This window comes from Nuphar pumila, chromosome 1 (genome assembly GCF_984573655.1).
Source record: "Nuphar pumila chromosome 1, dmNupPumi1.hap1.1, whole genome shotgun sequence".
NCBI classification, from domain to species: domain Eukaryota; kingdom Viridiplantae; phylum Streptophyta; class Magnoliopsida; order Nymphaeales; family Nymphaeaceae; genus Nuphar; species Nuphar pumila.
Genome location: NC_143249.1, coordinates 19,156,658 through 19,181,717, shown reverse-complemented (window position 1 = coordinate 19,181,717; position 25,060 = coordinate 19,156,658). Strand labels below are relative to the sequence as shown.

Here is a 25,060-nt window from a genome sequence, read left to right as displayed (position 1 = left end):
CACCACTCTCCCCTCTCCCACAGTTTCCACTTCCAATCTCTCCCCTCCACATAAATGCCTCTAAATAGATTTCCCCTCCACTCCCCATAAAAGGAAATACCAAAGAGGACCCAATATCCCCAACTCTCTCTCTCTCTCTCTCTGAATCTACACATCAATTAGCCATGATCTGGAACAAATCCTGACAAAGCTTATATACCTCCTTTTTTTCAGTATATGGTGGCCTTCTTGTTCATGTAAGAAGAGAGAGAGAGAGAATTAAACATGGGGAGGGGGAAGGTGCAGCTGAAGCGCATAGAGAACAAGATAAGCAGGCATGTGACCTTCTCCAAGCAGCGGAGTGGGCTCCTTAAGAAGGCCCAGGAGATCTCTGTGCTCTGCGACGCCGAGGTTGCTCTCATCGTCTTCTCCACCAGAGGTAAGCTCTACGAATACACCTCCGACTCCAGGTATTATTAATCTCTCTCTCTCTCTCTCTCTCTCTCTCTCTCTCTCTCTCTCTCTCTCCTTGGTGAGCTTGGTACGTGGGTGTTGTGCTGAGTTTTCCATATCTCGTGTTCAATCGTCATCTTTTGGATTCCAATTCTTTCTTGCGTGGGGATTTTGTAACGTTTCTTGGTATAATGGGACGTTTTTAGATTTTTGCTTTAAGAAAATGTGAATTTTATTCTTGCTTGTTAGATCCTTTTTAAGATATATAGATAAATGTTTGAGTATGTAGGTGTTGTGCGAAGATATCTGGATATCTATTTTTTAACTTCTACTTTCTGTAGGATATTTCTTCCGTGTGGACCTTTTGATGAATCTTGGGATTTAAATCGCTAAAGGTGTCAATTTGATTATGGTGGTCTTCTTCTTTTTCCTTTTTAGGGGATTGGTAAAGGGATTATATATTGACGATATCGTGTGCACTCTAGGAATAAAACACTCTTTTTTATGTGTAAATTTCACGTCTAGTTTTTGCATGAATATGATCTTTGGACTTGAGGGTTTTAATTGCTCCAAAATCTTATTGTTCAAAGTTGGTGCACCTGATTGGATATCGAATGTTGGTCGCTTTTCCGAGGAGAATTGGATGTTGGTCTTGCTATATTATGCAATTATACGGAACTCATTTGGCTTAGACCAATTTTACGTTCTACCAGAGTTGGGTTTTGCATTTCCTGAAGTTCGGATCCTCATGAAGCCAAAGGGAAAATTGTTCTTCCTTTTATTGGATTAAGACCTAGATTCTCTACGTTTTTGAAGTCTCTCTCTCTGTGTGTGTATTCTCTCTCTCTGTGTATTCTCTGCCTCTCTTCCTTTTCTTTCAATGTTTTGTGGCATAGTGAGGTCGTGCACCACCACGGTAATGGGGGTAATGGGGGTGTGCTTGCCATGAATCCGGGGACCGCATCTCGGTAATTAAGGTAGAGGATGATGTGGGGTTTCCGATGTGCATGCGGTTTTATCCGGTGGAGGCTCCGTCCTCTCCCTTTTACGGATGCTGATCGAGTGTTCTTGCAATATAGGTTGTCATGTTAGGTCGTCCTCTCATCTCTCGCTCTCACATAACACGTTGCATGCTTGAGAGCCATCCATATCAGCATTTCTCAACACGGGTGGGCTCCATCTCTAGAAATGTTGAGATGGACGGCTTTAAGATGCACCGCATCAGGTCTCGAGTGCAGCTAGACCGCATAAAAAATGGCATACATGTGCAGCAAGACTGCATAAAAAATGACATATATATATATATATATATATATATATATATATATATATATATATATATATATATATATATATATAAAAGAAAACTGAAATATATAAACCAATAAAATATGTAAACTAATATGAACCAAAATTTTCATAGGTTTTTTGCAATGGCATGGTCCATTTGCCTGGAATCGACTATTGGATCATTGTGATTAGATCAAGAAATGTGATTTTGTATGTTTGAATATTTACAAAAATTTTCAAGCCTTAAAAGATTCTTCTTATACCTCCTAATCGGATGATCTAGGAGTCTTTTTCTATAAAATCAAGCATCTAGATCGCATCCGAGAAAAAATAAAAAACCTATGAAAATTTTAGTGGATACCAGTTTATATATTTTGTTGGTTTGCATATTTCAATTACCCTATATATATATACTAATATATATACTAATATTATATATACTAATGTTGTGGCCCACCTACTAAAAATCATAGTTGTATGTTGCATCTTCTCAATCATACCTTATAAAAGTACTTAACACAATTTATTTGATAGGAATAGTGTTTTTGGACATAAAAATAAGATTTATTAAGTCACAAAATTTTGATACATTGTGAGCTATTGATTTTTGAAGATTATCATAAAAACCTGCATGCATGTTATATTCACGTGATCCAAAATTTATTTTCCACTAAATAATTATTGTAGATCATATCTCTAGGGTCTGATTAACAAAAAATGCTGAGATTTTTTAAACAATTTGAAGTTTTTATTAGGTGAGAGTAATATGGGTTAATCTAACATTAAGCTAGTTGTGTTTAACAGCCCAAAGATTTAACCTTATTAAAATAATTAAAATACTCTTAAAAACGATATTTTTTAAAATATATGGTTACTTTTTTTAGCATTATAAGTCTTTTGAATAGGGAGAGAATTGAAAAGTCAAACACCTTTTCCAAAAATATAATTTTACGAAGTTATCAAAGTTAATTTTTGAACTTAAAAATAACCTTGCATTTTTTTTAAAAATGCCATTATTTTAAGGTTATTTTAATCATTTTTATAAATTTGAATTCATGTTAAACACTAGTTTAATGTTAGATTAACCTTATACCTACAATCTAGTTTGAATGTCACGATGTGAGTTGTTTTGACATAATCTAACCTCATAGATGTGTTCAACATGCTCAATTTAACAGGAATCGACTCTTGAAACATGTTTTGGATCGAAAATACATGTTTTTATGAGCAGAAAAAGAGACAAGGCAAGAGTGTCAGTAGGTTTGGACAGTCTTGGGGGGAGTCTATTTGCACTTCTACACTATGATCAGCTTAAGCCAACTTGGCAATTCTGCAGCTACAGCTGCTAGGATTCAACCCAAGACAAATCCTAGATGATGAATGGAATTTGACAAAGTGCCAACTTATTATCATATCAAACTTGGAATACGAAGCATTAGCAAGAAACTTATTGCTCTCTCTCATATTATTATGATTATCTATCTACTAAAATGTTGAAAAATCTCTTGTTCTTTCAGCATGACAAGGATCCTTGAACGGTATGAAAGACATTCGTATGCAGAGAGGGAGCCTTCAGTAACTAACTTTGACTCACAGGTAACCCTGAAATGGATGACCTGTATTAGTGTTTGCTCATTTGAATTGGTGTACAATGTCAATTTTTTCCTACATTTATTCTTTCAAAAATGCATGGTATTGAACTCCAATTTTGTACATGATGTCCTCACTTTCCTACTTTCTTTTCTCTTCTATTTCTATACCATATTGTTTTGCAGCATATTAGTTAAAGTGACTAGACTTTTCCATCTTTTCTTTTCGTATCTCATCCCTCTACTTGGACCAAGAGCAGGTCAGGTAAAACGGTGTTTTACAATGTTATTGTAAAATGCCAGCACATGACGTGACACATATCACATTTCTTACCCAAAGTAGTTGTGGATCCTACAAAGCAAAACCGGTGTTGCTTCTCTAATGAACATTTTACATAAAATGTTTTACCTGATCCACTCTCTTGTTGACCTACCAATTAGGTATATAAGAACATAAGTTATGTAGATGTTGTGTGTCTGGACGCGTGCATGTATACATGAACGTTTAGTGATCGATGGTCCATTTTATTTATTTGCTTGCATTGGATGTATCTTTTAGTTGCAAGAAATTGTATCAATTATTAGTAGAGGATAAAAGTGATACAATGGTAACATCACAAAAGATGCATTTCTTATAATAATAATGGTTTGAAAACATAAGCTCAAATGCCCATAACTTAGCTTCATGTGGATACTATGTCAATTTCCTTTGTTGTTGTTTTGTTTTGGACCGAGCCTTCGAAATGAGGCATGTGCAGTGCAGTGAAAAATGCATTGAGTGTAGAAACGTGCAATATGTGTTGACTTGATTAGTGACGTGCAATGATAATATGGCATGCGATAGGCAATAGTATCGTCGTTGGTGCGATGTTGTGTAACAGCACAAACATGGAGCATTGTTTGGTTAAGTAGTGCCAACGGATCAAAGGATATTGCCCTTGGGGATTTGGTTAAAGACCTCTCAACTTGGATGGGTTTTTCACACATAACGATTGGATGCAAAAGGATGCATGTGAGTTAGAGTAAACCTCACCCCCCACAATCCGCGGGAGGGAGAGAGAGTGAGAGACAACAGCAACAGAGGAAGAGAGAGAACAACAAAGAGAGTGAGAGATAAGGGAAAAAAATAGAGGGCTTACCGGGGGTGGCGGTGGCGGCCAGGTAATCATCCTTCTCCTTCTTTTTATCTTCTTCGTCTTCGACAGGTTGAGGGTCGGCAGCCATAGCTGCCGGCGAGTGTTACAGCAAAAAAAGAGGGATTGCAAGGGAGGGAGAGAGAGAGAGAGAGGGCCGGTCGGTCGACGTCGACGGTCGGCCCTCTCTGCAGCGGAAAGGAAGGGGGAGGGTCAGCTCAGAGCCCCCCCCCCCCCCCCCCCCTGCAATGAACAACGCGGAAGGCCCCTTCCGCATTCTTGGCTCGGTCCGGGTGTGACCCAGACCAAACCGGGTCGGTCTGGGTCGCACCCAGACCGAGACAACTTTTAAAAAAAAAGTTCAAGACCAAGATAGACCGAACCCGGGGTTGGGTCAGACCAAGTTTAAAAAAAAGTTGGTTGAATCGATTTTGATTGAATTTGTTCAAGCCGAACCGGTTTATGTGGAGTTGGTTCAGACCGAACCGATTCAGGTGGAGTCAATTCAGACTGAACCGGTTTGGATCAACCCGAGTCAGACCGAATCTGACTGGGTCTTAGTTCTTAGTTTGGATCCAGTTTGATCTGGATCAGGCCAATTTTGGTATTGCAGTGACTGTTTTGGATCTGATTGGATCAGTCCTAGATCCATATCAGAACTGGATCTAGATCCAGTTAGACTGTTCTAGATCCAGATAAGTAATCGATCTGGATTCAGTTAGACAGTGTTGGATCCAAATCATAAATGGATCTAGATCAGGTTGTGAGATAGTCTTGAATTGTACATAAATCCAAAATGATCAAAATACCCTTATGGTTACCCGAGATCCATTTCAGTAAAATGAGCATAACTTTGCACCCCAAACTCAGAATTGAGCGAGGTTTGGTGTGTTGGACTTGTATCGAAAGAAGGAATCTACTTGTTCATTAGTTTTAGTTAAATTAGTGATACAAAAATTGAAAGTTCATGAGTCAATTCAGGAGAGGTATTTTGGTAATTCTGTAAGAGGTTATGTGCATTAATGCGAGCATGTTTGTGTAATGACCAGATCATACTATTAGAGCATCTTGAGACTTGATTGCTAGAGTATAATGTTTGCACTTGAGGTAAGGGATATTATAAATAATTTTAGTTGTAAATAAATATTTTTATGTTGCATACTATTGTAATGTTGTGAACTAATATGATTAACATGATAGCTTTCGAGTGAGAACATGACATGCATAAAAATTTATCATGCTTGAAATTTTGAGATAATTTCATATATATATTTATTGTGACGTACATGTTATGGTATGTCTTGCATATTAGAAAGAGATTATGTTATGATGGCATGTCTGTGTGATTACTAATAACATGCATTGTGATGAGATTATATTTAGATTGGGGTTTTATTTATTCTATTTATGTTATATGAATGAATATTTTGAGATCAGCATGCATGACCTCTTAAATCCCGAAAGTGACGACCTGTGGCAATGGCTACCTGGTTCGCGGCTAGAATACAGTCTCCATGAAGAGTGGGTCACCGGTGATTTAACGATATGGAGACACTACATTGTTGCGTGCTTAGTATGAGATAATGTGAGTCCTAATGTCATCATGAGATTAAAGAGTGAGATTCATCATAATCAATTTACGAAATCACTCATGAGGAAACGAGTGAATTACGAGTTTGAGAAAGTTGTTCAACGTGTTAAACTTAGTTTATGACTTAGGGTTACACTCACACACTATTTGAGACTCTAGAGGACTATGGATGGTCGATAACCATCATGGTTAGGATGTAGCATGAACCATACCAAGATTGAGAGCCTGACCTCCTGGCTAGCTACCGATGGGGTCCCCGTGGTAGTTTCACTGCAGTACCTGGTAGTCCGAAAACCACTGGGAGTGTATGGTTCATTCTCTGACCAACATGTAAAATTGAGATGTTCTACGTGGGTTGCTATGCCCATAGACGGTTATGACCGGTATAGCCGATCTAGTGATAGTTTGTTGTGTGCGAGTGTCTGAGAAAGATAATGAGAGTAATTAAAATATACAAACTTATGTGGTATGTCGAAAACTAAACTCAGACTAGGGGCTTAGAGCCCACTACAGTTGTAAGTTAAGTGTTTATTTACTTATAATTATTTCTTACTGGGTTATAGACTCATACCCTTGTTTAATTACAATTGTAGGTTCCAAGCACACTAGTACAGACACTACTTGATCGATTTCTTCTTCGACAGAGTATTTGGTAGTTTTTACTTTCATGTCATTAAATAATAATGTATCTGTTATTTTCTTTTGTTATGAATGATAATCATTGTAAAGAAAGTGAGTTATTGAATAATAAAGAAAAACAATTTAGTCATGTGTGAACTTTGAACTATTCCCTTTGGGAAGTAATACCAGCCGAACTCGGACTCCTGAGGTCCCAGGTCGGGTTGTTACAGAAAATGAGCTCTATCAAAATTTCATGACTTAAAAAATCATATTTTTATATCCAAAAAACATGATCTAAATCATGATTCCTATCAAATAAACTATGTTTACATCCATAAGGTCTGATTGAGAAGATACAACCAACAACTATGCTTCCTAGTACGTGGGAGTAGGCGCTTCTGGAGCGCCGAGCGCCACAGCATTACTATATATATATTACCTCTTGTGCTCAGTAAGGTTTAATCTATTTTTAATAAAATTTTCAGTCAGAAAAGTCTTTTTGTTGTTCTAATGTACTGATGGCGTTTTTGCCTGTGCTATGTGATTTGAGCAGGAAAGTTGGTGTGTAGAGTACAAGAAACTGAAGTTCAGGTTTGAGCTCCTTCAGAAAACTCAAAGGTGAACATATTTATTCTTGTATGAAAATAGAATTACGGTGTTGGGTGGTCATCAATTAGACTCCTTTTGCAGGCGTTACATGGGAGAAGATCTCGAGCCATTGAGTGTGAAGGAGCTTCAACAATTAGAACATCAGCTTGATTCTTCCCTAAAACACATTAGATCAAGAAAGGTGAGATGGGTTGGCTGCTTTTCTCCTCAACATCCTTTTGGTTTCTTGTGCACCTTCCTGTTTGTTGTTTTGATTAGTGATACTATGACTACAATCGGTATTAAGTCCATGTATTGCAGCCACCTTTGTTTTGCTTCTGAATTTTCTTAGAACAAAAAGTGAATGGTTTGCCCTCTCTTTTTTGTTAATTTTCTTTTTTATTGTCTTTACTATTTATTGCTATAACTGATTCGCTTTTACCTTGTGATCTTTCTTTTTCTTTATTTCTTTTTGTTCTTAACTTAATTTAAAGATGAATTTAATACGTGTAAAGAATTGATGAGGACTTCAATGAATGAAAAGGGAGAGAACCTCCCACGTTCATACAAAGGTAGGAAGGTGCCCTCTCTTCCAAAACATGAGCTACGTATTCTCATGTTTATTCAAGGTAGTAACGTCAAAAGGTTACTTCTCTATTAAGGTAGTTTATTTTAAAAAAATGGTGACAAAATGTCTTATTGCTTGCAATAGATGAAAATAAATTTATTGCAAATTCATCAACTGTCGTGATAGAAACGTGGTAAATAATTGGGAATGAAACCAATTTGCATTCATTTTTTTTTATATATCTCCTTTTGATTTTATCACGAAAAAAGTATGATACATTCAAAATATCACGATATCTGAGACTACGCTCAGTGTATTTACGCAGTTTGTTATTTTCCTGTGTATGGTATATCTTATTAACTTTTTTAAGGCAACATGCATTCAATCTACATGTGACTTAAGGATAGCACTTGGTTGTAGTTCTTATTTAAGTAGTTGGTGTGCTCTATTGTGCAATTTATATGAATAACTTTCGAGGTTTTCTGGTTTGCTTGTGCTTATTAGCATGTCACATAACCAAATAATGCAAATGTGTTTGATGTGATTGAGGATTTACAATTAGCTTGAATTCAGCTATTTTACTCGATATTTCTAAAATTGATCATTGACTGATACTTTTGCCGCGTATTTTTTCTGTTAACAATGCTTACAATATAATATATATATATATATATATATATATATATATATATATATATATATATATATATATATATATAACATGGTGGCATTTAGGTGGTTTTGAGAAAAGACTGATTTGATCTTTTACAAGTAATATTGAATTTTTTGCAGACACAGCTCTTGTTGGATTCCATTTCTGAACTTCGCAAAAAGGTGAGTGAGCTTGTATCAATTATTTTAGAAATTTCAGTAAACAATGTATAATCTGAAAATATCATTTGTCAGCAGGAAAATTAGTAACTAGTAGATACTCCAGCATGCTCCCGTATCATGTCCCCTTGTACACACTACTTAATGCATTAGCAAAAAATGACGTATCCCCTGTTACTTGCACCTTGTCCTTGTGCCATACACCCACTCCCCCCTTAAATCACCAACTGCACATTGGCAGGCCTCTAGTTTGTAAAAATCAGTGAATTCCCCCTTGCCATTCTGGGAGTATATGACTCAGCTTCAACCATGCTGCAAGCAACGTGCACCCGTGGGTTTCGAACTGATGATGTCACTTCAACTTGGTGACCAGTTACCCCTACCAGATGAGTGGTACCCAGCGGATCCTGTGTCAAGCTGAAGGCCTAGGATCGAATCCCTCTGCCACATGGGGTGTCTGTTCTAGTAGGGTTCCGCCTAACCCCAGCTTGCCTTTCAAAAAAAAAAGTGAATTAAAAAGGTGAAAAATATATGCATCTTCAAACAGTCACAAGTTATCTACAGTCCTTGGGAGAATTAAGTGGGGATATTGCCTTAAATGACCTCATGTGGTTCCTTCAATCTGTTTGGGGCACAGTTTTTAGATACCATAATGGTCAACGAAGAAGCCACATTGATAGCATCCTGACAGTAGGGCTTTTGAGATGATCTGCAGGGACTTGCAGGGCTGGCATATGAGATGAGCTGCTCATAAATTAGGCTCACCCAAAACTTTTTCGGACTCATAAAGTGAGCTCAGCGAACTGCACTACAACAGTTCGTAAATCATATATAAGCAGAGCATGAACAAGGGGCTTTGGCCTCGGATATATATATATATATATATATATATATATATAGAGAGAGAGAGAGAGAGAGAGAGAGAGACCTACCAGTTAAAAAACGTACCAACTCTACCCAATAATAATTTTTTCCGTGTTTTTTCCAAATTCTGACCTTATATATAAAGAACTCTTTAAAAAACAAACCTTTTTTGAGAAAACAAGCCAGCTTGTGATTAGCTCGTAAGCCTAAGCTTAGCTTGTGACGAGCTCATGAGCCGACCACGAGCTGCAGTTCACTTTTAATGAGGTGATCTCGGATAGCCCGAGCTCTGCTCATTCAGCTTGTGTACCAGTCCTACTTTCCACCAGGCAGATGGAGTTGGCTATTCATACAGATATTCATATGCTACACGGTTTTTAGTAGCCAGGAGCATGTATGCGACTGAGTAGCATTTTGTAAAAGAAGGGTATGGACAATGCCTATTTTTAGTTCGTAAGCCAGGTTGGAAGTGCATAACCTCATTTGGCAGAAATAAGTTCATCTTCTTCATGCATTTCCTCACCTTTGATCCCATGAGAATTATCTATCAGACTGACACAAAGAACTCCAGTATTTAAAGTAGACATTTTTAAGTTTCCTTATATTCTCATGCTGGTCGCACTGTGATGTCAATCAGCTTAGCTATACTAATGTGTACACAGATGTAATTGATGCTTAATTTCAAGATTTTGGACCAAAGTTACTTCCTATATTTGTTCGAAAGTTGCTAAGGATCAAAGCATGCTGTGAGTGGGAACAGAATGAAAGAAATATAAAGAAAGCGAAATTAGTTGATAGAGATGAAAATGAGAACATCAGTGAGAATGGCTCTATTCAAAAATAGGAAACTTCACACACCGGAAGGAAAAACGATCACTAAATAGTTGCTGACTGTGCTACCTCATTAAGTATATTTATTAGACGCGGGTATTTCTTTATTCTTTGTTAACCAAAATTATACTTTCTTGCATTAAGGTAAATGCACAACAATTGGTAATAGTTGCCCTATTTCTTAAAAAAAAAGAGAGTGATAGTTGCCCTATTAACTTCCATAATGCCTAATTATAAGAGAGATGATCTTGCCTTCCTCAAAAGGTCTCATTTCTTCATATATGCCTTGAAGTCTTTAAACATGTATGTTTCAAATTGAAAACACTGCACTGTTATTGTCTTCTGTTCTTCTGGAATAGTATTAAATGTCCATCTGTCCATGTTTGTGAAGGAAAGCTTTTTTGCAGCTTTGCATGAATGCATCTATTCAATCAACATAATCTGATAAAAATGGAATATGAGGTCATACTGAAATATTACACCACCCTTATTGTTGTTTACTTTCCTGTAATTTGGTTGAACCCAGGGGAAGTCCTTGCAGGAGCAAAATGAGGCTATCCAAAAGAAGGTTAGTCATTTTAATCATTCCTCTGGTCAATTCAATCCAGATCCTGTTTCAATGCTCATGATTTTCATCAAGTTTTCTAAACTGTTGAAATCAGCTTCGAGAGAAGGAAGCAGCTCTGAATTGCCTACAATCAGCATGTTCGGAACAGCCACAGAGCCGAACTGTTGCCTTTTTGTTTAATAGCCATCCTCCAACTCTAGATAGTGGGTAGGCATTCTTTTTCATTTAGACATCACAATCATTTCTTGGTGAGATGTTTATTGCACTCAATGTGAATGTATTGGATCCTCATCTCTCACACTGGGATTCTTCAGTCACAATGAAGATGGAGAATGTTATTAGCAAGTCTCAGTTTGTCTCTCTTGATTTTTGCTTCTACAGTAGTTCATTTAGTGGTTTTAGCAAATTAAAAATTGAATATGTGCTTGTCTCTGTGTGTGCATGTGTGTGTGTGGTGCTTCAAGTGGCTTGCTCATATGTTCCATGGAATTTTATTTGTGGATTTTGTCTTTGTATTTGAGACCAATGTAGTCAAAATCAAATTCTAATCGAATCAGTACCTCACTCATGTAATTGAAGCTGGATTGAATCAGTTTTCGTTTTTCTTTTTTATATTCTGTGATAATCAATATATTTATTTACTATTATATTTTATAAATATTAAATGTGCACTTTGGAATTTAATTGAACATCTAAGTCATCATTTAATTCATTTCTGCATTTTCCTTTAGATAAATTTTCTTGAATTTTTTATTTTCCATATTTTTATGATTTTTATTTTCTTAAAAAAATCTTTTTTATATAAAATATACCAATTCAAAAAGATTTGATTTGATCTGGTCCAATTTGGATCGATTTTCTGAATCTTTTTGGAAAAAACGATTCTGTTCAGATTGGTTGAAGCATCAACAACTAATGCTCAAGATCTATCCAAGTTTTTGAAACAATTATGATGTGTGTATTGTCATTGGTGAGACTGTGAATTTGGACATGCATTACTTGGGCTATTATGTGTTACAGAGAGTATCAAACAAGAAATAGAGAGGCAGAGGAGTCCCCACATCAACACCTGCAAACTCAGGCCAGCAGCAATAACATGCCTCCATGGACTCTTCGGCTCATGACAGAGTGAAGCGTTCATTTTTTTTTAGTTCATCTGAAGCTAATGTCATATCTTTTGCCATCAGCTTTGTGATTGTGATGGTCACCCTTTTTGCCATTATCTATGCCCTGTTGTTAGTCCTCTAAAACATATGAATATGTGATAAAGAGTGTCCCCTATCCATCATTCATTTATATGTACATGTGATGGATTGGCTTTGTCAGTAGCCTATGTAAGTGCTCTCTCTCTCTTATATTACAGTCATTGTCCTTACTAATGTGTGAAATGAATAGTACAAACCGCACTAGCTTTTTCTTGAAACAAAATGAAATTTTCAAATCCACTCTCTCTTATGGGATACTGCATTGCCCTTTAAGTGGCATTCTTTTTGTTATGATTCCAAAAGTAGGAAGCGGGTCTTGGGGTGGCATGAATTCGGCAATGGTCAAGGACAAATTAAACAGTATATGGTCAAGGTAGAGTCTTGGGCTGTCTCTCTTTGTCATATTACGTCACAAAAATCAACATTTTAAGTGGTCATGCTTCTCCCAGCCCCAAAGAAGATTGGCGTAGTGGGAGGGGGTGGGAAGTCTAGGTTCAAATCTGGGCAGTCTAGGTTCAAATCTCACCCCTTTGTGCAAGCCGAAGCAAGGTGTCTTCTTGGGGCCAAGGGGTGCATCCACGGAGTTTTATGCTACTCGAATGATGATTGTAAGTACAACAAGCTAAATTCAGTGCGGGTATGTAACAACCCAAATTGAGACCCCTCGAGTCTGAGTTCATGGACGTCAATTTTCAGAGAAAAAATTACCAAAAAAAGTACTTAAGTGAATATATAATCCAACATAACCAACAAGTCCATTCAAACTAACACTAATACTAAATCATCCATGTCTATCAAGATAAGGGTCCAGAATAGAAAAATGCAGAAATAAAAATAAAGTACTTCAAGATACTTCAAAGTTACCAGTAACTAAGTCTCAGTCCACAAGTTGCATCCTCTTTCTCATAGTGTTTTTCGATCCTACCGTTGTAACCAAATGGGAGGCGACTTTAAAAGTCAGTAAGGTTACATTTACAAATGTAAGTACATGATCGTTACAACTGTAGTGAGCTCTAAACACTTATTTTGAGTTTAGTTTTCTAACTAGTAAATATGTTTATATATTTTATTCTCATTTTATCTTTTTTTATATTTTCTAAAATCATTCTTTATTTTTAGAGGTCATTTTTTCATGACGTCCTTTACACTATTTGACTATTCTAAAAATAGTTTTTTTGACATAGAAACACATGTAGACAACTCTAGAGTCCATGATGTTGGCCAGACTTATGAACTACTTCACATACAATATATTTCAAACTGGTCCAGATTATAAACTTTCAATCATTGCAGCTTAGCTCATTGGTTGCAAGCTGAAGAGCCCAATATGCTCATTGGTAGCTAGCTGAAAAGCCCTTGAAGCTATACATGTTTTAAGGTGTCCGAAGAGTTATACTTGCCTTCAAGATTTGTGGTTCATGCTACATCCTATATGTATCAAATAGGTAATGTGTTAACCGTCAAAGGTTACCTAGGAATTCTTCAAAATCTCAAAGCACATGCAAGGTGTACACACCTCTAACAAAACCTTGGATGATGTCTTTTCTAGTAGAGTTCTTATCTCTCTACGTTGCCACCTTAGATGCATTATTTTTTTTCTTTCCTTTTTTTTTCTCTCTCAATGTTAGTTTATTATACAGTTTTAAATGTACCTTCACCAACTAATTTTGAGCATGTATATGGACACCATATTAGTTCTAGGAATAACAATTCATCGTAGAGATACAACATAAATTTATCATGCCACAACATTTAAATACCCCTCTCAAGGTATAAGCATATCATTTATAGAATAAGCTCATATTCTTAGAAATTTGGAACTCTACCTTACTTTCTCACAACCTAACATTTTTTTTCTCCGCAACTATATGTGTTCAACCATTATCCTCGTTTTCATAAAAAGCACATTCATGGCATAAATCACATCTTATACCAACCTTTCCATAAGATGACAAAGTATGTAATACGTATCATAATTCACATGCATCTTTTTCAAAGCCTCAACTTCTAAATATAAAATAGATTTTTATGCATAGGCAATCTATTCACATGCATGAAATAATTTGCATACTTTTAAAGCACAAAGACTCACAATAATTACCCACAACCAGATGCATCTATCACATAAAGCGTGTATTTTATTATCTAGAGGATTATTTACAAATGTTCTCTTACCTTAAATGCAAGAATTAAACCTTCACCCTAGAGTCCAGTCTCTTGTAGAAGTAGTCAGATCTTTTCAATACACAATAACTCACTTAATTTATCAAATTGTTTCTTTTATTTTATAAAATTATCAAACTACCCCTTTTAAAGAAGGTCGGTCAGACCTCATTTTTTATGTTATGTGTTTATCCATAAAAATAGAATAGACATATTTTTTCTATATTTTGATTTCAACACACTAAACCTCACTCAATTTTGAATTCGTGGTGAAAGAGTTATGCTTGTTTTACTGAAGTAAGCAAAACTAGGGGAAAAGGTCATTTTACCTCTCAAGTGGGTATAAATCTTGATAATAAAACTGTGCGAGATTTATTCGGCCCTTCGGGTTTGATTTTCAATTCTGGACCCATATTTGCATCCTATAAGTACAACAAAAAATCGATATATGTACAATTAGTTTGCTAGTCTTAACCAACTAAGCTAAGATGACATATTAGTTAGAAGTAGTTTTTCACATATGAGAGGTTGGGGGTTCAAATTTCAACCACACCCTCTCATACATATGTTTTTTCCTTTTTGGACTCATTGAACCTAAATGGGCTCAAGCCATGATTCTCTCAAATTTAATAAATCGAATTCAGATCCAATCTGGTCTGGTTTGGATCCAATCTGGTCTGGTTTGGATCCAAATTGGTCTGGTTTGGATCCAAATTTGACCTGATACAAAGATTCAGTCTTTGTCGCATATTCAGGTTAATCAAACTGGATCTAATCTAAAACTGAACCAAACCCAGTTCAGTCTAGGTTTGGTACCAACTGGATCCAAACCTGATTAGGTCTAGGTTTGGTCCAAACTAGACCTAGTCTGTCTAGATCGGTTTGTGCCAGGAAATTGAGACAGTCATTGTCTCGGTTTTCCGTATATTATATAAAGAGAGAACTGAACATATTGGGCCTCATTTCTTGTTTTCCCCCCCTTTACTCCATAGATTTTAAGTGTTTTATGATATGTTTGAATCGTTAGATGTGTTCAACATGTTTGATTTAATGGGAATCGACTCAATGAAAAAAACATATTTTTATCAGTTGAGAAAAACGAGTACCTTAGTAGCCATTGATTTTGAATCACTAGAAAAACTTGTATACAGTTCAGATTCCGACTATCCAAAAAGCGGGTTCCCACTAAACAAAACCTAAAGATCACATTTACGGTGTTAGATGTGAGAAAAATACTTAAAACTACTGTTTTTGAATAGGCCTAATGAGACCTAACGAAAAAAAAGGGTTTAAGGATCGCATTACTCAGATATATATATATATATATATATATATATATATATATATATATATATATATATATATATATATATATATATATATACCTCTTACCACACTCGATTTGGGTCACACCCAGATCGAATTGGTCTGTGTGTTGACCCATCAGGTGGGGAACTCGTAGCTGTCATTACTTTGTTGGTTATTCATGCATGTTGCTTCTAGGACACTACAATGAGAGGGGTTGATAGTGTCGTAGCCAAGGTGGATGCAGTTGTTATTGTTGGTGTTCCTATGTCAACTAGAAAGGGAGGCATTGTCTTTGTTATTATATTTTTTTTTGTCGATCCTTCATGTTGTTGAGAAACTTGGTCATTTGTCAAAGGTAATGGCATTCTCCTATTATTTTTATTCTTACCTGCTTGTTGCTTTTGGCACTTGAGTTTATTTGGTAATTTTTCCAACTTATATACATCCGTTGATTCTTTGTTTCTTCATATATAGGAGCTTGTGCCCAGCCTTTATGTTGCTCTTGTTCAGTGGTGGTGCATCATGTAGTTCTCCATTGAAACTTGTCGTCTCTCTCTTCATTGCAGGAATGAAGATGACACCGCACTCAGGAGCACCAGTAGGAAGACAATGGTGCCCCGACTGCTCCAACGATCGAGACTTGTCATGTCTCTCTCTCTCTCCTATGCTGCCAATATCGAATTTTTAGGTGACTCATCAGAATTTTGGTGAATTCAATAATCACAAATACCTCCTCTTTTTAAAAGGAATTTAAATGCGTATTTTGGAGGAGTTGGAGTGGCTGATTCTCAGCTGAAAATCTTGCCTCCCCTTCTCTCAAAGGGCAGCCGAATCCAAAATCTCGCCTCCTCCCCCTTCTCCCAATCTCAGGCAGCCAAATTCGTCTTGAGCGCCACATCATATAACAGTCTCTGATTACTCTCAAATCCTCCAGTGCAGTACTCCCAAACAGAGACTAAAATTTTCCTAAAAAGAAAAATAACAATATTGGTAAAAGAAGGTATCAATCCATCCAATTTCACAAAGACAACCTAACCATCTAAGTGAACTAAATAAATGACATAACATAGGGCAATGATTGGGGAGAAAGGAAGAAAACTGTCTTGTGGGAGCTCTTGCAACCTATCACTTACTAAGTTGTTATATTGTTGACATTTTTTGTGATAATCATACCTTCAGCATTTTTATTTTTTATAATAATGAGAAACCACCGTTATGGCTCAGAAGTCCCATTACAGGCTAAGAGGTTCCATATTGACCATGGCCTTATTTCAGTATTTATAATGTACAACTCCATAGGTACTCCCCCACCCACTGGAGATAGTTAGTCGTTGGCTTTGATTTTGCAGCAAGAAATGAACACCTAGGGTATCGAACTTGCAACATCTTTCAACTTGAATGCCTTGAGCCAAGCCACTTAGCCATTTGTGTGGAGTCCTAGTGGACTATCTTTAACAATTTAACTAGCAAAACTTCATCCCAAAAATTGGAAATTTGGTAAAAGCTAACAAAATATACAGCCAACAATAATGTAGATGGTACTCGCTTTTGGCACCATTCTTTGTTTTTGGGGAGACAAGAAAAATATGTCAAGCATGGCCAATTCACTACTCAAAATGCATCAAACATGACCACTTGGTTTTTTTCTTAACTGTTTTACCCTTTTGTCGCTTAAAAAATTAGATGCCATGATCGAACCACGTGTCTGAGTTGTTGCCTAAAACAAATCAGGAGCCATGTAAGTGTTTATGAAAAAATCAGGTGTCATATAAGTTGTCTCCTAAAAAATCAGACGCCTAAATTTTCAAGCAACAGAGGACAAGTAAATAATAAAATGACCATGTTTGTTATATTTTCTAGTTTGCAGTCTGTAATGGTATTTTCAATAAAACCAAAGGTCATTTATGTAATTAGATGATACTCATTTTGACACCATTCCTTGTTTTCACCGAGAAATATGTCAAACATGGCCATTTCACTGCTCAAAGTATGTCAAGCTAAACATACATTGAAAACTATAAGCCAAAAATAAAATAGGATTTGAACTCAATTTAGGTAGATAGATTGAAAACCTATAAACAGGTACCCTTGGGAATGTCAATCAAGCGTCCCCCCAGCGAATTGTCAAAACTCTTCTGGTATGACTGTCCCTTTTGATGTTGTGGTGATATTTTGCCCGAGAGGATTTCGTGATGTTTGATTTAATGATAGCATTTTAGCCTTAAAACGGGAGTAATCAACTTACAAAGTGTTGCTCATGGCGCTTTGCTAGTAGGTGTTGGGTCCAGCCCTATCCCTCCATTAACGATGTGGGGAAGTGGAATAGCTACTCACTGCTTCCTATTAACTCAAAAGAAGTTGAAGGGACAGCCCTATCTCTCTATTAATGGTGTGTAGAAGTGGAATAACCACCCACTGCTTTCCATTAACTCAGGAGAAGTTGAAGGGTCAACCCTATCCCTTCATTAATGATGTAGGGAAGTGGAATAGCCACCCACTGCTTTCCATTAATGTAGAAGAAGTTGAAGGGTCAAAACCACTTCGATTTCTGGAATGAATCTAGAAGGCTCACATATAGAAGGCTTTATGCCATCTATAAATAGGGGTGCAGAGGCTGTGTGCTGGGAGTAGAAGAGCAGGGTGGTAGTGTGCAAAGAGAAAAGAAGAAGGAGAGAGAGAGAGTAGAGAGAAGAAGAGGAGGGAAGAAGGTTTGTCACCACGCATTGATCTTCAGAGAGAGGTGTTGGTTGTGGTATGGGTTTTGACTCGGGTTGTGCACTTGTGAGGTAATCGTGTATCCTTTTCTTCCTTTGATTCTTTTGTTGTTATTCTCTTTAGCTTTGAGCAAGTTATTGGATGTTATACTCTCTACATTGTACTATATACTCTTATTATAGTGGATTATTCTCTGTGTGCCCCGTGAATGTAGGTCGTGTTGATTGAACCATGTAAACCCTTGTGTTGTGATTTGATTGTGCCTTTGTTAGATCCTATATTGCTTTCGCGAATATTTTTGTTATCTTTATTACTCTACAAGTGGTATCAGAGCTGGTTCGTAGAAAATCATGTTTTCTAAGTTAGTTAGCTCCAAGTTTGAGGTGAAGATGTTTGATGGCAAAAGAAACTTCTTTTTATGGCAAAGAAGGGTGAATGCTCTACTTGCACAGCAAGGGTTGCACACGGCCCTTGTCGGGAAGGCGAATAATCCAAAAACCATGACCGATGATGAATGAGATAATCTTGACTTGAGAGTCGCTGGTGTGATTGAGTTGTGTCTATCAGATGAAGTCGTGTGTAATGTGATGGAAGAGAGGACAATGGTGGGATTGTGGTTACAGCTAGAGAGCCTCTATATGACCAAGAACTTGTCCAACAAGTTACATCTCAAGAAACAACTTTATAGTCTTTGTATGAAGGAATATACTCTCATTTTTTACCATCTTAGTGTCTTTAATAAGATTATTATTGGTCTGTTTAGTTTGGATGTTAAACTTGAAGATGAGGATAAAGTTTTGTTGTTATTAACCTCATTGTTTTCATCCTATGAGCATCTTGTGACAAACATAATTTATGAAAAAGAAACATTGGATATGGAAGAGGTCACAGGTACCCTCATTTTAAATGAAATTAGGAGAAGACTATCACCGAATGAGGATTTTGGTAAAGGATTGATGATGAGTTCATCCAAAGACAAGGGTCGGTAAAAAGACAGGAAAAATGACCGCAGATATATGAGCAAGTCTAAGTCAAGGAAGGACATCACTTGCTACAATTGTGGAAAGAAAGGGCACTTCCAAAACCAGTGCAAAGAGCCAAAGAAAAATCAGAAAAAGGAAAAAGAGTCAGAATCATCAAAAACCAAAGAAGATACCACAACCACAGTTGAAGGTGAGCTTGTGATTTTGTCTACTACTAATGATCCATGTATCTGTGTGTGCTAGAATACACATTGGGTCATAGACACGAGCCTTGTACCATGTCACACCACGGAGAGAGTATTTCAGTACATACATGACCAGTAATTTTGGTGTTATCCGAATGAGAAACACATGAACATCAGAAATTATAGGGATTGGAGATATTTATCTCCAGACCAGTCTTGGGTACATGTTGGTGTTCAAGGATGTCAAACATGTTCCAGACTTAAGATTGAATTTGCTTTCAGTAGAAAAGCTTAATGAAGAGGACAGAAGCAGTGTTTTCAGCCAAGAACAGTAGAAACTCAACAGCGGGTCATTGGTTCAGGCTAGAGGAAAGATATGTTGTACTCTTTACAAGATGTAAGGCAAGATATGCAAGGGACAATTGAATACAACTGAAGACTCTTTTATTGATTTGTGGCAGAGTCGATTAGGCCACATGAGTGAGAAGGGCTTGCAAATTCTTGCTAAGGTGGAGCAACTTCCAGAGTTAAAAGATACATATCTAAACCCGTGTGGTCACTGCTTAGCTGGTGAGCAACATAGAGTATCTTTTGTTAGAAATGTTTTTCATAGAAAATCTCTTATTTTGGAGCGAGTTTATATTGATGTTTGTGGTCCTCTAAGAATAAAGATTGTTAATGGTTTTATTGATGTGAAAACTTTCAGTTGTGCACTTTATTTTGTTACTTTTATAGATGACTTCTCCAGGAAGGTTTGGGCATACCCTCTGAAAACCAAGGATCAGGTTCTTGATGTATTCAAGCAATTCCATGTTATGATTGAGAGAGAAACAAAAAAACAACTTAAATGCATCAAGTCAGATAATGGTGGCGAGTACACAGGTCCATTCCATGAATATTATAAAATTAATGAAATTCGCCATTAGTTGACAGTTTCAGGTACCCCTCAGCACAATGCAATTACAGAAAGGATGAACCGTACAATTGCAGAAAGAATCAGATGTATACTTGCGCAGTCCAAGCTACCAAAGAAATTTTGGGGTGAGGCTTTAAGGACAACAGTTGATGTGATCAACTTGTCTCTTGCTCATGCCTTAACAAATGATGTTGCAAATAAGGTGTGGTCAGGAAAGGATGTGTCCTACAAGCACCTGAGGGTATTTGGATGTCAGGCATTTGCACATATCCCCAGAGAGAAGAGGTTCAAGCTTGATGATAAGATGAGGCAATGCATTTTTCTGGGATATAGTGATGTTGAATTCAGCTACAGAGTATGGGATCCAGAGATGCAGAAGGTATTCAGATCCAAAGATGTGGTATTCTTTGAAGACCAGACACTTAAAGATATCAAGAAAGAGGTGTCTATTCAGACTTCTGTAGGTGGATCTATCCACTTGGATCCAGTTACTCTTCCAGTGACACAAGTTGAAGGAAAAGCAGTGCAGGAAGATGATGCAGAGGCTGATGTTGATTTACATGCAAGCCATGTTGAGCAGGAAAAAGTTGGAGAGCAACCTCCTCCATAACCCTAACTGAGAAGATCTTTCAGAGAGTCACAACATTTCAGAAGGTATTCTCTACATGAGTACGTGATGCTTACTGATGCATGATGCAGGTGAACCAGAGAGTTACCAGGAAGCACAAGAGTGTGAGCAGTGGCTAATAGCTATGCATGATGAGATGGATGCATTGCAGAAGAACCACACTTATGACTTCATGAAACTGCTAGAAGGCAAAAAGGCCTTGAAGAACAAGTGGGTTTTCAGGTTGAAAACTCAAGAACAATGTTCTTAACCAAAGTACAAAGCTAGATTGGTTGTGAAAGGCTTTGGTCAAAAGCAAGGTATTGACTTTGAAGAGATTTTCTCTCCTGTTGTTAAAATGTCTTCTATTCATGTTGCTCTAGGTATTGTTGCTAGCCTGGACTTAGAGATTGAGCAGCTAGATGTGAAGACTGCTTTCCTCCATGGTGATTTGGAGGAGGAGATATACATGGAGCAACCAGAAGGCTTCAAAGTCAAAGGTAAAAAAAATCTTGTTTGCAGGTTGAAAAAGAGCTTGTATGGACTAAAACAAGCTCCAAGACAGTGGTACAAGAAATTTGATTCATTTCTGCCTGAAAATGGATACAAAAGATCTGCTTCATATCAATGTGTCTACATAAAATGGTTTGGTGAGAATTTTGTTATTCTCTTGTTATATGTTGATGATATGCTTATCCTTGAGAAAGATATGTCTATAATTGATAGGCTCAAGAAGAAACTGAGTAAGACCTTTGTAATGAAGGACATGGGGCCAGCAAAGAAAATATTGGATATGCAGATCTCTCATGATAGAAAAACTAAGAAGATATGGTTATCACAGGAGAAGTACATCAAGAAGGTCTTGGACAAGTTCAGTATGAACAATGCAAAGCTAGTTGGTTCTCCTTTTGTAGGTCACTTTAAACTAAACTCAAAACAGAGTCCATCAAGTGATGAGAAGAAGGAGAAAATGAAGAAAGTTCCTTATGCTTCAGCAATCGAAAGCTTGATGTACGTGATGGTATGTACGAGACCAGACATCGCATATGCAGTAGGTGTTGCTAGTAGATTTCTTGCAAATTCAGGAAAAGAGCATTGGGTAGCAGTAAAGTGGATCTTTAGATATAGAGGGAGCTCCAAAGTTTGTTTAAGCTTTGGGGGTGAACCACCTGTCTTAACAAATTACACAAATGCAGATATGGCTAGAGATATTGATACAAGGAAGTCCACATCAGGTTTTGTACTCACTTTTGCAAGGGGTGTTGTGTCATGGCAGTCAAAATTGCAAAGGTATATTGCTTTTGTCTACTACTGAGGCAGAGTACATCGCTCTTACAGAAGCTTGCAAAGAGATGTTGTGGATGAAAAGATTCTTGAAAGAGTTGGGTTTTGAGCAAGACAAGTACTCGGTGTACTGCGAGAGTCAGAGTGTCATTCATCTTGCCAAGAATCTGAGTTTTCACTCAAAATCAAAGCATATAGATGTCAGGTACTATTAAATCCGAGATGTGTTTGAGAAAGATTTGCTTCATCTTGCAAAGATCTCCATAATTGATAATGGCACAAATATGTTAATAAAGGCTTTATCGATGGAGAAACAAAATACATGTCGATAGCTGGCCGACATGGACTTCAGTTGATTAGATGTATTGGAGTACCCCTTAGGCTGGAGGGAGAGATTTTTGGGTCCAGCCCTATCCCTCCATTAATAATGTGGGGAAGTGGAATAGCCACCCACTGCTTCCCATTAACTCAAAAGAAGTTGAAGGGCCACCCCTATCCCTCCATTAAGGATGTGGGGAAGTGGAATAGTCACCCACTGCTTCCCATTAATGCAGAAGAAGTTGAAGGGCCAAAACCTCTTTGGTTTCTGGAATGAGTTTAGAAGGCTCACATCTAGAAGGTTCTATGCCATCTATAAATAGGGGTGCAGAGGCTGTGTGCTGGGAGTAGAAGAGCAGAGTACTGTGAGCAGAGTGACAGTGTGCAGAGAGAAAAGAAGTAGAAGAGAGAGAGTAGAGAGAAGAAGAAGAGAGAAGAAGGTTCGTCACCACACATTGATCCTTAGAGAGAGGCGTTGGTTGTGGTGTGGGTTTTGACTCGGGTTGTGCACCTAGGAAGTAATCTTGTATCACTCTCTTTCTGTGATTCCTTTGTTGTTATTCTCTTTAGCTTTGGGCAAACTATTAGATATTATACTCTCTACATTGTACTCTCTACTCTTATTATAGTAGATTATTCTCTCTGTGCCCCGTGGATGTAGGTCGTGTTGACCGAACAACGTAAACCCTTGTGTTGTGATTTGATTATGCCTTTGTTAGATCCTATATTGCTTCCTCGTATATTTTTCTTATCTTCAGTACTCTACAGTAGGGGCGACTGTGAAAGTTACCCAATTGAAGGGATATCAACTATCAAGAGTTTGAAACTCATAGGTGTTCACCCCTTGCAACAAGGGGTGAACTGGGCATACTCATAAAAGTGATATTCTTTTTTTAACGACAAGCTGATGTTAGGTAGACCCCTACCAGATATCTCTTAAGCTGCATGTGGCTGAGGAATTTGAACCTGGGCCTTCAACTTGGCACAATACCCCGCTTACCACATGGGATACCACCTCAGTGGTCATAAAAGTGATCCTTGTTTCCAATAATAGGGGACTAAAATTAAGGGTATATTTAGGTCGGGTATGCCAACCAGGCCCGGTGTCCCCAACCGATTATACCTGACTTGAATTGATATTGGTGGACCCATGGGTTTGAGTCAGGTGTAAATTATAGACTCGTAGCAAAAATGGGTAGTCTTAGGTATTGTAAATGAAGACCCGAAGCCAAAATGGACCTGACCAAATTATGTACCAGAACCAAAGTGGTTAATCCTATTTTAAAAATGAGAACCCAACCTGATTATGTACTTGAACCTGCTTTCTATCCAAACCGACTATATACCTGAACCAAATTGTACACGAGCCTGCTTCATACTCAATCCATTTGAAAGTTTCTAATTGGTAAATATTATGTATTCACTTAAACATTTAAAGATGTTGATAAACTTAGAATTAATGTGCATTGCATTTTAGTAATTTAAACTTTGATTTATTTTTGCACATACATTTTATTGCCCTTTTGTCGTGGAAATTGTTGGAGTGAAGTAAATCCCAGAATAATACTCTAAGAACTCATTGAATTCGATACATTTTGAATATAATATATCATTGTTTTTTTCGTTTTAACTTAAAGTGTTTGGTTGATGTGGATATTTTTTTATATTCAGATTTGGACATTATTTAGAATAGTTATGAAGTTTCTATTTTGTTAGCATATAATCTTCTTAATAAACGATTAATTCTATTAATTTATATATTTTTTTGACAGGTAATTGGGTTTATTTTAATGATCTTATCAAGCACCGAGTTAAAACTCGGGCCCTTAAGTTAAGGCCCAAACTCATTAACATATATGGTTTACTTTTTTCAGCCGTACCCAAACCTAAATCAAAATCAAAATGGGTCTACTAAAGATCTGATCCGATGCATACCCGAACCTGTTAGCTCATATGAGTCCACATTTTCTAGCAGTACTCGAACCCAAATTAGATTGGCTCGGGTGTAGGTCTTACTTTTAGACTAGATTCAGAATCAGGTACCAGACCAAGTTACACCTAACTAAAATCACTTGGAAAAGCTAATATCACCTTATATTCAGCAAAGTAACGGTCGTTTAGAAATATTGTGTTAGAATCATTCGATATTTGAAAAAAATATATATATCGCCGGCATTGTGACAGGTTCTGAACTGACCTGTCCATCCCCAAAGGGCCAAAACTCGTGGGTGCCTCAAAGGTCATCATACTCTTCAGAAAATGGCATCAATTGGTGCTTGGTCATATCATGTGGTTGGTAATGTTGGTGAATTGGATGAGGTAGGGAATTGGGGTACTAAAGGAGGAAAAGGCCAAGCATTGCGTTCCTTTTCGTTGTATTCGTACCCACGTCAGTGGCGATCCTCTCCCTTTCCATTTTCAGGTTCTCTCTCTCTCTCTCTCTCTCTCTCTCTCTCTCTCTCTCTCGGGA

The 25,060-nt window shown here is 37.2% G+C and overlaps 1 protein-coding gene across 3 annotated transcripts; it reads left to right on the top strand.

Annotated features, from left to right (window-relative positions):
* The first annotated feature begins 218 nt into the window (after window positions 1–218).
* LOC149848230 (agamous-like MADS-box protein AP1) lies at window positions 219–12,285 on the top strand. 3 transcript variants are annotated; one of them, XM_089985563.1, is made up of 8 exons: window positions 219–449; window positions 3,240–3,318; window positions 7,210–7,274; window positions 7,347–7,446; window positions 8,605–8,646; window positions 10,865–10,906; window positions 11,001–11,113; window positions 11,927–12,285. In XM_089985563.1, the coding sequence occupies exons 1-8, from the start codon at window positions 265–267 to the stop codon at window positions 12,036–12,038; spliced, it is 738 nt and encodes a 245-aa protein (XP_089841689.1). In that variant the 5' UTR covers window positions 219–264; the 3' UTR covers window positions 12,039–12,285. The 3 variants fall into 3 exon arrangements, with proteins under 3 accessions (XP_089841689.1, XP_089841827.1, XP_089841759.1); XM_089985701.1 differs by lacking the exon at window positions 11,927–12,285 and adding an exon at window positions 11,221–11,251; XM_089985633.1 differs by having other exon boundaries at window positions 265–449; window positions 7,210–7,247.
* Window positions 12,286–25,060: the final 12,775 nt, after the last annotated feature.